Raw genomic sequence first — 13526 nt, forward strand, 5'->3', positions numbered from 1 at the left:
TTTGAATGATAGGGATATAACTAATTTTTATTTTTAAAACTGTATTTTCTATACTCTCCATAATTTCTAGAACAAACATTAATTTTATAAAATCAAAGAAAATAACATTTTAAGAAAAAGAAATAGCACACACATCCTGCTCCTGAGAAGCTACAAAGTAGAATATACAACCACAAAATCAACTGTCAGAAAATCCTTTTGAGCCAGGAATGGTTTTCTCAAGTTATACTAAGTATCCTGTTTGATAAACTGTTTATATTTGTGGATATTTCCTTTTTCACTAGAGATGTCTTCAACAGAACTTCCTCTATAAATAACTGATTTGTTTCCTGAACTAATATGTACTTGGCCGTTTGTGGTTGTGTAGTTTTTTCAGTTTTCCAAATGAGTTTTTTTGAGAGTTTGCAAAATACCTTATAATATATAATACATATTATATAACATGTATAAAATATAACAAATAACAAACAACAGCTGAAAAAAAGCTGACCGACATTTTCCCTAAACTGTTTAAAGACAATAAGTGAGACGAAGTGCAATTTCTTAAGCATTTCTATCATCACAACTCTACCACCTGCAGTTTTACAGTGACCTCTTTCCTAATGCTTTATTCAGCTTGATATTTCAAATGCCTAAATTCTTAACACTTGGCATGAAAAAATAATCATTAGTCTTCCTGATTCTGCTTCTAGTTAATAAATTAGGATGGACACAGACTGAGGTTCTTGTGGCAATGTTTTCACCATTTTGACCCTGAGTAAATCACTTCAAATGTTCTCTACATGTTAACTGTACTATTATCATATTTGAAAAATTTAATTAGCACACAAAATACTTAAAATAATTCTCTGAAATAGCCTGATATCACACAATACTCATCTCATATATTAAAATGTAAATTTTCCTTTAAAATTGATAGGAGAATGATGTGCTAATAGAGAGATAAAAATTCAAGGGAGACAAACACTAATAGCCTCATCTTCGAAAAAAGGAAAAAAAACAAAATGAAAAAACATTTTTTAAGTTATTGAAAAACATGAACAAACAATCAGAAAAATTAATGCAGGAAAATGAATATGCAGCTCACGGAAGAAATAAAAATGCCAAATAAACCTATGCAAACATACTCAAAATCATGGGGTTGCATAAGGATAAATAAAACCATGCATGGAGTATACGGTCTGGTACATAATAAGTCAAGCTATTAAACCATACTAAATAAATGAAAATTTCAGTAACTACATATGTATATATGTGTCCATCCATCCAATCTATATGAGTGTTACTATAATATTGTTATTATAAGTATTCAGATTTGAAAAAGCTATTATGAATTCTAATAAAGTCATCATAAATAAAAATATTTATATGATACTACTCTCTGAGAATAGTGTTAGGATAAATCTAATTATTTCTGGAGATGGCAGGATATAGTTCCTCATCTTTCAACATAAATGAGGCCAAAGTTCTGCTATTTTTCACAATTGACAGTCTTTTTCACAAAATGACTCCCTGGAACTTAATGAATACTTAATCTTTCACTTCAGATAGTATTCAAATTTAATTTATTTTGTTAATTTTAAACTAAAAATACTTGTTATGGACTGAATGTTTGTGCCCCACCCCAAATTCTTATACTGAAACCCTGATCCCTAATGTATTTGGGGATGGAGTCTTTGGGAGGTAATTATTATATTAGGTCATGAGATTGGGGCCTTGTGATGGGATTAATTTCCTTATACAAATAGGAGGAAACTCAGGCTCGCTCTCTCTGCGCACATACCAAGAAAGGCCATATGAGGACAAAAGCAGCCAGAGAGCCCTCACCAAGAACCTGACCATGTTGGCACTCTGACGTGAACTTCCGGACTCCAGAATTGTGAGAAATAAATATCAACCGATGATCAATGGCATCAATTCAACACAAACAGGAACCCTCATTTTGGGGTGCAGTGAAGAAGGAAACTTTATTCAGAGCAAACAGCTCAAATGTGATACAGCACAACTGTGAGAACAGTACATCTCTGGAACAGCTCAATAGTGTTACTAAATTATGAAGCAACATGGCTATGAAACAGCATCGCTATAAGGAGGCCCTGGGGCCAGATCCCTTTCCAGCTAGAGAGATCTGCTCTGCTCTGATCTGGCTACTCTTCTCTGCTGTGGTCCATCAAAAATTCTTTGGTGTTTCATCTTCGGGGTTTCAGCTCTAGACAAACAGTCTTTGGTATTCAGTGGAAAGGAAAAGTGCATTCGGGAGCCTGAGAGAAGATGCCTTACATAGACAGAAATCCCTTCCCAGGTTCCTGACTGGTCTGTCCTCATGCAAATGAGGACTCCAAATCCTCACAGTTTGGTTGGTCCAAAAATCACTGTCCTCATTGGTCAAAATGGAGCCTCTCTGATTGGTCAGTGAAGATGCTGAAGGGGATATAGCTGCATAGCTCCTCCTATTGGTTGAAACACTATTTCACGGATTCCTTTATAAGGGCTGGCTCAGATGGCAAGAATACAGTGCAGGCAGTCAGTTCATTGTGGAAGGCAGGCAGCTTAGTGCAGCCTTCTCCCTTCAGTGTGGTTTGTATGAGAGGACTCTGTTTCAAAATGGCTGCTAGGGTCCTCTTGTAAATTTGAGCCCAGTTAGCCTCCAAGAGCCCTTCTTGGTAGGTATCTTCTTTCTCAGGGTCCAAAATATTTATTGTTTAAGTCACTCAGTCTATGGCATTCTGTTATATCAATCTGAATTAAACAAGACAGTATCCAGTATAGAAGATTGCAAGCTTTAGAGGCATTCTTCCCCCTCACTATGACAAAAACAAAATAAAACAAACTCCTAACTTAGGTTAATAAAAGCTTTTGAGTTTCAGAAGCATTAATGAGTATGTTGTTTATAATCCTAATCTCAAAGATGCAAAAGAAAAGGATAGAATTAATTTAAATTATAGTTTCAGAATAACTATAGGTTGTAAAATGGCAAGCTGCCCTTCAGGAATTTATGGGTCAACAATGTTTAACAGACTTGTCTGATAGGTTACACATAATTACTACTTCATGTGAGACAGATTCACAGACCCATACATAAGGCTTTCACAATTGACCCCTCCTCTTCCCAGGCACTGCACATGCATTTTTCTCTACACGCATCATTGTACTCAATCCACATCACACTCCTATGACACAGCTTTTATTATACCTATTCCATAGATGGAGAAATACAGGCTCTCAGAAGTAACTTGCTCAGGGTCACAGAGCTAGAACATGGCAGAGCCACTATTTGACTCCTGTCTATCTACCTCCAAAGACCCTGTTCTTTCCATTGCACCCAATCAAGGGAAATTTTACATTCATATCTCCAGACATATTTAGTACAGTGAGTTTGCCAAAGTATATGTTTTTTTAGGTCTGTACATTTCAGTAACTGGGTGTTCTAGTTATTAAACAAATTTACTCTTAGAGTTGGATACTTGTATACTAGGAGTAAAACTAGTATACTAGATACTTGTATACCAGAAGTTGGATACTTGTATACTAGCATCTGGCAATGGGTGCTTATTTACAATTGTCAACTGGCAAGAACAACTAAATAAATATTACTTTTATAAAATGATACTACTTGATAATGCTATCTCATTTACACAGAAGGATATTTGAGGGGGAACTTGAAGGAGTGTTAAATAATGTGTAATTTAACTCAAATGCAAGACATGGTAGAATCGGTTCCTCTGATATCTTATATAAATGGTATTCAATGAATGCTTTATGAAGAGAAGGAGTGAGGGAGGTAATACATCTATGACCTTCTCCAGTACTTATGACAGCCAAAATGACTCTAGGCTTCTTTAACTTAGAATGTTAAATTCCTTAGAATGAGGAAATTCTCATCTTTGACTTCTAATGGCAACTTTTCTCACTTAAGTTTTACTAGTGTGTTTTAAGTATTACACTACCATGAAGACACAGCTACAGAATCAAAAAATCCTTGTAATTACTAGTCAAATTAAACTGAATACTGACAATTTTATGCTAGACACATTTTAAGGTTATTATGTGCCTTTCCTTCATTATCTATAGCTACGAGCCACTATTAAGGAACTCTGTCATGCTGTTTCGACACTGGTCAAACCAGGTCACTGTGGTGAGATCACGTGTGGAGAACAGAATTTCATGCTGTGGGTATATCATAAAGACATGATAAAGATTTGCAGTTCTCCAGACATAAGAACTTGAAAATCTACATGAAATGGATAATTTCTAGGTAAATACAGAGTACCAAAAGTGTTCCCATTTGATTTAGAAAGCTTAAACAGATCAATTTCTACAGAAGATTTTCATGCTCTATACAAAGAAAGAAAAACTTTTAAAAGTCCTTCTTTAAAGTAAGTAAAGCACTACTATTTAAATCAAACAAAGGTTGTATAAAAAAAGAAAATTATAGACCAACACCATTCAAGAACAGTGATATAATCATACTAACTGAAATATAAATAAAGAGAATCCAACTTGACATTAAGAAATTAATATAATGACCAAGAGGGAGTTCTTCCAGGAGTGTTAGGTATGTTCCAATAATACCATATATCATATTAATGTATTGAGCTACATTAACAAAATCATATGATTGTTTCCAAAGATGTTGAAAAATCTTTGAAAAAATTCAATACCCATTCATAATTGGAGTACTCAAGAAAATAAATAGCAATTAAGAGATACCTTTTAAATTTGATGTAACATGTATATCTCATTCCTAATGTCAATATATTATTTAACGGGGAATATATATAAATAATTTAATATCTTATTTAATGGGGAAATACTAGAGGCATATCCACTAAGACCAGGAAAAAGGTAAGGATTCCCACTATTTATTCAGACACTATTCAATATTGTACCACAGATATTAGCCAATGAAACTATACAAGAAAAATCAATTAATTGTATAATAGGTTAAAAAAACGAAAAAGTAAAGCAACCTCTATATAAAGTTATAACAGCATCATTGGAAATACCCAGAAAATCAATGATAAACTAAGTCAAACAATAAAATAATTCATTCAGTAAAGTAAAAGAATGTATAATCTACATACAAAGATCAATAGTCTTCATTTTACACAAAATAAACAGAATATAACAGTCAGGAAAAAAACATTTATAACAACAAGAAAGATTAAATATGTAGAAATAAATTTAATGAGAAAAGTTCAAAATCTATACCAAGAAAATTGTAAAACCCTCTGAAAGACACAAAACTAGATTTGAATAAATGAAAACATAATCCTTGTTCTTGGATAGGATGAGTCACCATTATAAAAACGGCAGTTTTCTCTCAGTTAAATCATAAATTCAATGCGATCCCAATAAAAATACCAAAAAACTATTTTATGAAGTTAGGCAATTTTGACATTAAAAAGTTAACGTTCAAATCACCAGGAAAACCCTGAAAAGGAAAAAGATACTATGAGGGTGGAGGAGAAGTACCTTTACCAAAACATTAAAACATACTAAAAAGCTTCAGTAATTAAAATTGTGAGATAGCTATGTGAACAGACAAAAAGATGTGTGAAATAAAACAGGGAATCTAGATACAGACCCAAGTATGTATAGAAATGTAGCACATAATAAAGGTGGCATCTCAAAGCACTGGTGTAAATATGGGCTTTAAAATAAATAAAATAAGTCAATTAGGTAGAAATTTTTAAAAAAATAAAACTTCCACATGTCATACAAAAAAGAATAAAATTCAAATACATTAGAAATTTAAATATAAAAAAAATAATTACACTATAGAAATACAAAATGAAAGCATGGGAGAGTTCCCCTTTAATTTTAGTTTCAGGAAAGGCTCTCTAACTACAAGTAAAACTCCAGAGGAAATAAAAGAAAAACTTTGATAAATTTAATTTTAAAAAGTTGCATGGCAAAAAACTATAAATAAAATGTGATAAAAGTATTTTCCAAAATTATCACAGAAAAAAGGTGATCTGTAATATATAAAAATAATTCTTAAAAACTGAGGAAGAGGGGTAGTAACAGATGAAAATGATAGAATTAGAAATTCTGAAAATTCTCTGCTCCATAAAAATAATGGAAAGCTGGTAAAAGTTTTCAGAATCAATGTTCTCAGGACTCTGGAAATAAACCAAAGGTTTACAGCAACCCAGGAAGCTATATTTTAAAACACAAACAAACAAAGCCTTTCAAAAGCTGAATCTTGGTAAGAATAGCAAGCTTTATAGAAGTTTAATTTGCTCTAGTTTCATACCTTGCTCTAGTTTCATGCAACCTTGAAAAATAACAGACCATATTCTGGCACAGTTTGGCAGCCACTACGGAAGGGGGTTGGGTGGCAAGCAAAATGCAGCTGTAGTACTTTCAAAGCTTCATTTCCAAAGAAAGCCCCAACTTTCAAAGCTCTCTGTATATGACCTCAGAGCCCAGCCAATGCAAAGTTTGTTTCTTGAGTAGGGGGTGAAAAATAGAGCGTACAAGGAGGGATTTTTAAATTATAAACAATTTAAGGCAACTGATTTAACTTCACGGCTGCCTGAGCCAGTGGATAACAATTGGGGCAAACAGACAAACCAAACTTACAAGAAAAGCTGGGGCATGAGATGGCCACAGAGGCTATGAAAAGTTCCAATATATTCCTGAGAATTTAGAATGCCACATGCATATCTAAGGCTGTGCTCATGTTTAAGAAAGACCTGGACAGGCCCCAGGCTCTCCCACTGCTGGTTGGCCTTGAGGGTCTATATAAGCAAGAAGTGAAGTGACAACTCTAAGGACGAGTTGTAGAATGCCTGGTGGAGTGTTAAAGTCATGTTTCAAGATGCACAGAGCTCATTGGCAAACACCGAGAGATTTCTCGATTCTCGATATTTAAGGAAATATCTCTTGATTAGCTGACCACTAAGCTAATAAAACAGAGACTTTAGTGACCACATATGAAAAAGAATACAGATTTATAGAATTAGTTCATAAAATTCAATAAGCAAACAAACAACTACTCCTATAATAAATAGAAACAATAACGAACCCTGAGGAAGAGGGAGAGTATGATTTCAGATTTTCAACATTATATTATTTAGAATGTCCAATTTTCAAAAAAAAAATACAAGACATGCAAATAAACAAGAAAATATGGTCTGTATATGAGGAAAAAAGCAACTAATAGAAACTGTGCTTGAGGAAAACCAGATTTTAAATTTATTTTATATATGTTTATAATATATAAACATAAATAAATATGTTTATAATATATAAACATAAATAAATAAAATATATATTTATAATTTATTTTATATATTTATTTTATATATTTTATAATATGTTCAAAATAATAAAGAAAACCCAGATCTAAAGAACTAAATGAATGTATAAGAATGATGTCTCGGGCTGGCCCAGTGGCTCAAGCGGTTGGAGCTCCATGCTCCTAACTCCGAAGGCTGCCGGTTCGATTCCCATATAGGCCATTGGGCTCTCAACCACAAGGTTGCTGGTTCAACTCCTCGAGTCCTGCAAGGGATGGTGGGCTGCGCCCCCTGCAACTAGCAACGTCAACTGGACCTGGAGCTGAGCTGTGCCCTCCACAACTAAGACTGAAAGGACAACAACTTGAAGCTGAACGGCACCCTCCACAACTAAGATTGAAAGGACAACAACATGACTTGGAAAAAAGAAAAATGATGTCTCATCAACTAGAGAACATCAATAGAGAGATAGAAATTATATATCAAAAAAGAAAGAAGTAGAAATTTTAGAGTTGAAAAGCACAATAACTAAAATGGAATTTTCACTAGAGGGGTTCAACAGCAGTTTTGAGCAGGTAGACGAAAGAATAAGTAAATAAGATAAGTCAGTTAAGATTATCAAGTCTGAGGAGCAGAAAGAAAAAGAATGAAGAAAACTGAACAGAACCTCAGAGCTCTGTGGGACACCATCAAATGTATCAACATATGCATACTCAGGCTCTGAGGGGAGAAGAGAAAGGCACAGATAGAATAGAGAAGAAATAATGCTGAAAACTCGCCCAATTTAATGAAAAACATTAAACTACACATCCAATAAATTCTAATTAAGATAAACCAGAAACAACCTTACCTAGACATGTCACAATCAAACTGTTGAAAAACAAAGACAAAGACAGAATCTTGAAAGTTTAAATCATATGACCCAACAGTTCCACTCCTAGGTATACACCCAAGAGAACTGAAAACACGTACATACAAAAAACTTGTATTTGAATACTCTGTGACATTCTTGAAAAAAATGAGTAACTGCCATCTGATCACGATAAAACATTAAATTAACCCAAATTTGGAGACATTCTATAAAATAATTGACCCATACTCATTATCAGTAAAAAAAACCAAAAGCAAAATAAACGAGACAATGGAATTGTAAGATGTGACTCCTCCATTGGGTTTTGGAACAGAAAAAAAAACAAAAAACACAGAAAACATTGTAGAGAAAAACTGGTGAGAAAACGAGGTCTCTTGTTTAGTTGTGTTTTATCATAGTTAATTTCCTGGTTTTGATTATTGTACTGTGATTATATATGTATGAACGTATACACCTTGGGTGATGGGTATATGTGAATTCTGATAATTTTTGCAATTTTCCTGTGTTTAAAATTCTTCCAAAAATAAAATGTAAAAAAGAAGAGTGATATCGATAAATAGAACAAATTTAGAGGAGAGCTACTACCTGTAAGATAGTGAAAAGACGCAAAAGCATGCTATATGAGGACATATTTGAACAAATCAGAAACATTTAGCTAACAAAAACTGTGACAATCTGAAGGATAATCAAGTTAAAAATATAAGGTTATTTTTTGTTTCTTGTTTGTTTTTTGGTATGAACCTAGCAATTAGATATTGAGCCAGAGTCTAAAAGATTTCTACTTGTGTGAAAAAGTCTTGGGTGGAAATACATTCTTTCTTTCAGAGGAATCCAAATACAAAGTGAATAAACATTTACCAGTGATGCTGTCAAGATTACTAAAGGATTGTATAGGGACTGGATTCAATGCTTTATAAAGTTCTCTTTTTGTCTAGATTCTATCTTAAATGTGAAAAGAAGGATGGAGGGACTAAGAGAAGCCATGATGGGATATAAATCAAAGCACCAGCTGAAATTCTCAGAAAGATGAAACAGTAGTCAGAAAAGCTGAGCTTGTTGCGAGGAGAGAGAAAGCTAAGATAAAAGAGAGAATGAGGTGAGTATTAGTAGGATGAGTTGTATAATCAGTAGCCACAAAAGATCAAATAAACTGAGTATGTTCAGAATAAAAAATTCAAGAAGCTAATAAGTCTTTGAACAGGGGTCTGAATCATGATATGCTTTTGGGGACTTGCCTGGAACTTTATTAAGGCAAGCAAGATATTTTCTAACTTTTTGATTCTATAATTCTAACACCTTGTGGGAAAAGCATACTTTCAACGTGTCTTTATTTTGGAGCTCTGAATAAATGGAAAATGCTAGTCTAAAGCTGCCACACACATGCAATAATACACACCCCACCTGAGCAAATCCATGAAGAGATCCTTACAACATTCCTCTTCCATAGATTTATGGCAATTTTCTTTAATCCTCAGACAATAGGTAAACATGCTCCTTGTATTAGTTAACATTTTTTCATGATTGTCTTTTTAAGTAATTTAATGAAAATACTCATATAATATCATATCTCTCATACAACACTATTACTTCTACTTAGTTCTAATTTAGAAAGCACAGATTTGTCCTCTATATTAACATTTTTCTTAATATAGCCAGCAGAATTAGATTTGTTTTCAGAGGATTGAGCAATTTATAAAATGACTAAGTTCAGGAGCAGGATAATCAGAAGGTTATAATTAAGATTTGTTAAGGATATCTAAAGTAAAATATAATGCTGAAATACTGAGAAACTGAAAAATGAAAAGACTGTAATCAATTTTAAAATTGAGTTACGCGTTTTTTCATTATGAACAAACACATTCTTAACTTAAATAAGAGAGTTCACTTACTCCTTTGTACATGATAGTTAAAAATAAGTATTTCCTAATTTTCCTTTAAATTTGAATTCATATTAAGTAGCCACAGAGAAAAAGAGCAAGTGTTTTGGAAGTACAAAACAACCCATCATCATCATTATGTAATTTTTACTGTTATTGACATTTATGAATGTGTCAGGGTCTTGTAGATCAGAGGTAGATTACTGAGATAAGCAGGATTATGACACTCATTCTCACTCTATCCTTCCAGTCATATAATTGTGATCTCAGATTAATGGCACATTATCCCTCTGCTTCCACCGTGGCTCTTGACTCAGTCTGATATTCTCTCTCCTTTGCATTTTTGATGATAAGGCTAGGAATTCGCCTTCACCTTATTTCCTTTACCTAAAGCAGCCAAGAAGCCAATCCAAGAACAATAGGTGACTACTTCCAAAGATACTCAATATTAACTACTCAATAGAAACTACCTTTGGGTACTCTCAATAAAGTTACTTCTATAAAAAGAGGTAAACTGTGACATCAAAAACATAAAAAGAGCAAGTGAAAGGGTAGAGTTTTTGTATGTGGTTGAAGTTGTTAGCATAAAATAGACAGCTATATCTAGAAGATGTTTAATGTAAGCCTCATGGTGACTACAAAGCAAAAATCTACAGGAGACATACGAACGATAAAGAGAAGGGAATCAAAGCACATGACAAAGGAAAACCACCAATTCACAAAGGAAGACAGCAAGAGAGAAAGACTGGAACATGAGAACTACAAAGCAGTCAGAAAATGATTGATAAGATAGCATTAGTAAGTTTTTACCTACCAATAAATACTCTAAATGCAAATGGACTAAACTCTTTAATCAAAAGGTACATAGTGTCTAAACGATTAAAACAACAACAAAGCCAAACAACAAAATAACAAGACCCAACTATATGCTGCCTACAAAAACAGTCACTTCAGCTTCAAGGATACACATTGGTTCAAAGAGAAGGGATGAAAAAGATATTCCATTGAGTACAAAACAAAAGTGAGCAGGAGTAGCTATACCATGATTAAAGTGATTTAGAAAAATACAGAATTTTTGAAAAACTGGAATAAATTCACCCGGAAATGATTTAAGATATGTGAATGAAGGAGAAAAGTAACCTATAATGCTTACAAAGGTTATTCACTTTTGGTCTAATAATCTTATATTAAAAACAGGTGGAGGTTAATGTATTTTACATTTCAGTTATTATAATTGAGCTGGACATAAAGAACTTTTTGAAAAAACCTCAGAAGGCAAATAATTTAAGTCAGTCGATTTGGATATTTTTGCATAATAGTTTATTTCTCTGTTTAAAAATGCTTTTAGAAACATCAAGAGAGAGTTTCTTTGAATTAACATCACTTTCATCAGGTCCCATTTATCAAGGCTGGGTGGGTACACTTGCAATGCTAAAGCTGCCGCCAAATAAGTCATGTCTTGCCAGGGAGCTCATGAAAGGAATGGGCTGCTGGCCATCAGGGCTTGTCTCACGGTCACTTTGTATTTGACAAAGAATAATGCAGAACTTTCTAAAATTTATCGTGGCAGCCCAAGGTTTAAATTAATGCCAGAGTAGGAAAAGTCATAACATAATTTTGAAAAGACACGATCATTCCTTTTTAGACAATTAGGCTTTTAGAATTTTCTGTGGACAAATTATGTCCTAACACTATAATCAGTATGAGGGAATCTCATTGAATCTCAATAAAAACGACAAAATTACTATATATGGCATCTCAGTGGGTGTGTGTATATCACATAGGTCGTCTCCTTTGGTTGAATGTGGTGTGGGGTACGTGTCTGTGATTGCCTATGTGTGAAATACCTTTGCATGCACTGATAAGTATTTATTAAGTATATAATGGACAATCATAATTGATCAGAGGCAAGTGTAATATTAAAATGACCTGTTCATATAGTGCTTTTCACTTTTAAAGATTTTTCACCTCCAGTAATTTTTATCTGCATAATAACCTGTAAGATAATTAGGCAATCTGTCCTCATAAGATTGTGAATAGGCTATTCTTTCCTCTTTAGAAATGTTACTTTTTCCTCTAGTCCTCATTATACCAAAGGAGTTGAGTAAGCTTTATAATTACAAATGTTATGTATTTGCTTGTTTGTTTTCCTGCATGTGAAGTCAATAAAAGGGGTTGCGTAGGCCTCAAAGCTGTAAGATACCAGACGCAGGCTGAAGGCATGTATACACATGTGAATATAAAGATGTGTTAGATTTCAAGACTACTAGTATACTTTAACACGAATACATAAGAAGGACCCAGTTGACTTTGTCTCCTCATAGGCTGTGTCTAGGCTGTGTCTAAGCTGTGTCTCCTACAGCCACTCTCAATTCACTCCAATACAGTCTTTTGGTATTTAGGGATCTTATGAATGATGGTGCTGCTCCCCCAAAACAAAAAAAAAACAAAGACAAAAACAAACATTGGACTTCGTAGATAATGTGCCACACTCCAAATTTTTCAATTATTTTTTTTAATTAAAATTTTCATAGTTCCCTGATTTTGCTAGGTGTTTTTGTTTGTCTCAATCTAATAAACTAAATCATGCTAAGGCAGAAGTTACTGTGAATGCTTTGATACAGCAACTAACTTGGGAAAATTAAATCTCTCAAAGAAACTGGAGAGGCCAATAGTTTCTTCTTTAAAGGGATAATTAGAGGAAGTACAGCTTCAAACAGTGTGGCAGAAAAGCAAAGGTCTTCCTGGCACTCCTCCAACCATACTCTTAGTCAACTGCTTCCGTCATCTACCAATAAAGCTGCCTGAAGTTAACTGAAGGCTGAAAAGGCAGTGTTCTGCCTCGATGTACTTACAGGTCACCATGGATGAGTCCATAGATCTGTGGCATGCTCTGATGATAGATTCCTCTCAAGACCACTATAAGAAGAATCACCACAAAAGCTGGAAGTCCCCAACTCAGAAGGAAAAACAGCAGATATCGCCTCTCTGTGTGTTCATCATTCATCACCAGGACATACCAGAAATTCACAGACTAAGGAAAGAAACAGAACATAAAATGAACAGGTTCTGGTCTAATGGCACAGGATACAAACTCACTTGGCTTAGGCATGAAGAGTTAATTGGCCAGCAAAAGGCTAGTATCCATTTAACAATTATTGTGTTCAGGTGATATTTTTAGTTAGTTCATATATTCATTCTTTCATATACCCAAGAAATTCAGGATACCTCAAAAGTCTAGAAAGACTGGGAAACAGTTAATTTATTGTACTTTTTATTTTTCTTAATTTGCTTTCATTTAATCTCATTCATAATCTGTGACTGTTCTGTAAATGTGTCTTTGAAGAAGCACAGAATATATTCAAGGCCATTTCCCAGGTGAACAACTTCATGATGATAATGGAGTAAATAGCTCTACATTTTGCAGACTTGTGGACAATTTTTATTTATTGAGGGCCTATCATATGGCAGGGCCAGGCACTGCTCCGGGGAAATGGCATATAACTGTGAAGACAGCCCCAGTTTTAGGCC

General features: G+C 33.9%; 1 protein-coding gene across 1 annotated transcript in view; it reads right to left on the reverse strand.

Moving 5' to 3' along the window:
• ADGRV1 (adhesion G protein-coupled receptor V1) overlaps positions 1–13526 on the reverse strand; it is a 503044-nt gene that overhangs the window by 157701 nt on the left and 331817 nt on the right. The window contains exon 86 of the mRNA XM_081054450.1: positions 12851–13029. Coding sequence (XP_080910576.1) covers positions 12851–13029 — 179 coding nt within the window. The remainder of the gene's footprint in view (positions 1–12850; positions 13030–13526) is intronic.

Source organism: Rhinolophus hipposideros (assembly GCF_964194185.1).
Source record: "Rhinolophus hipposideros genome assembly, chromosome: 7".
NCBI classification, from domain to species: Eukaryota; Metazoa; Chordata; class Mammalia; order Chiroptera; family Rhinolophidae; genus Rhinolophus; species Rhinolophus hipposideros.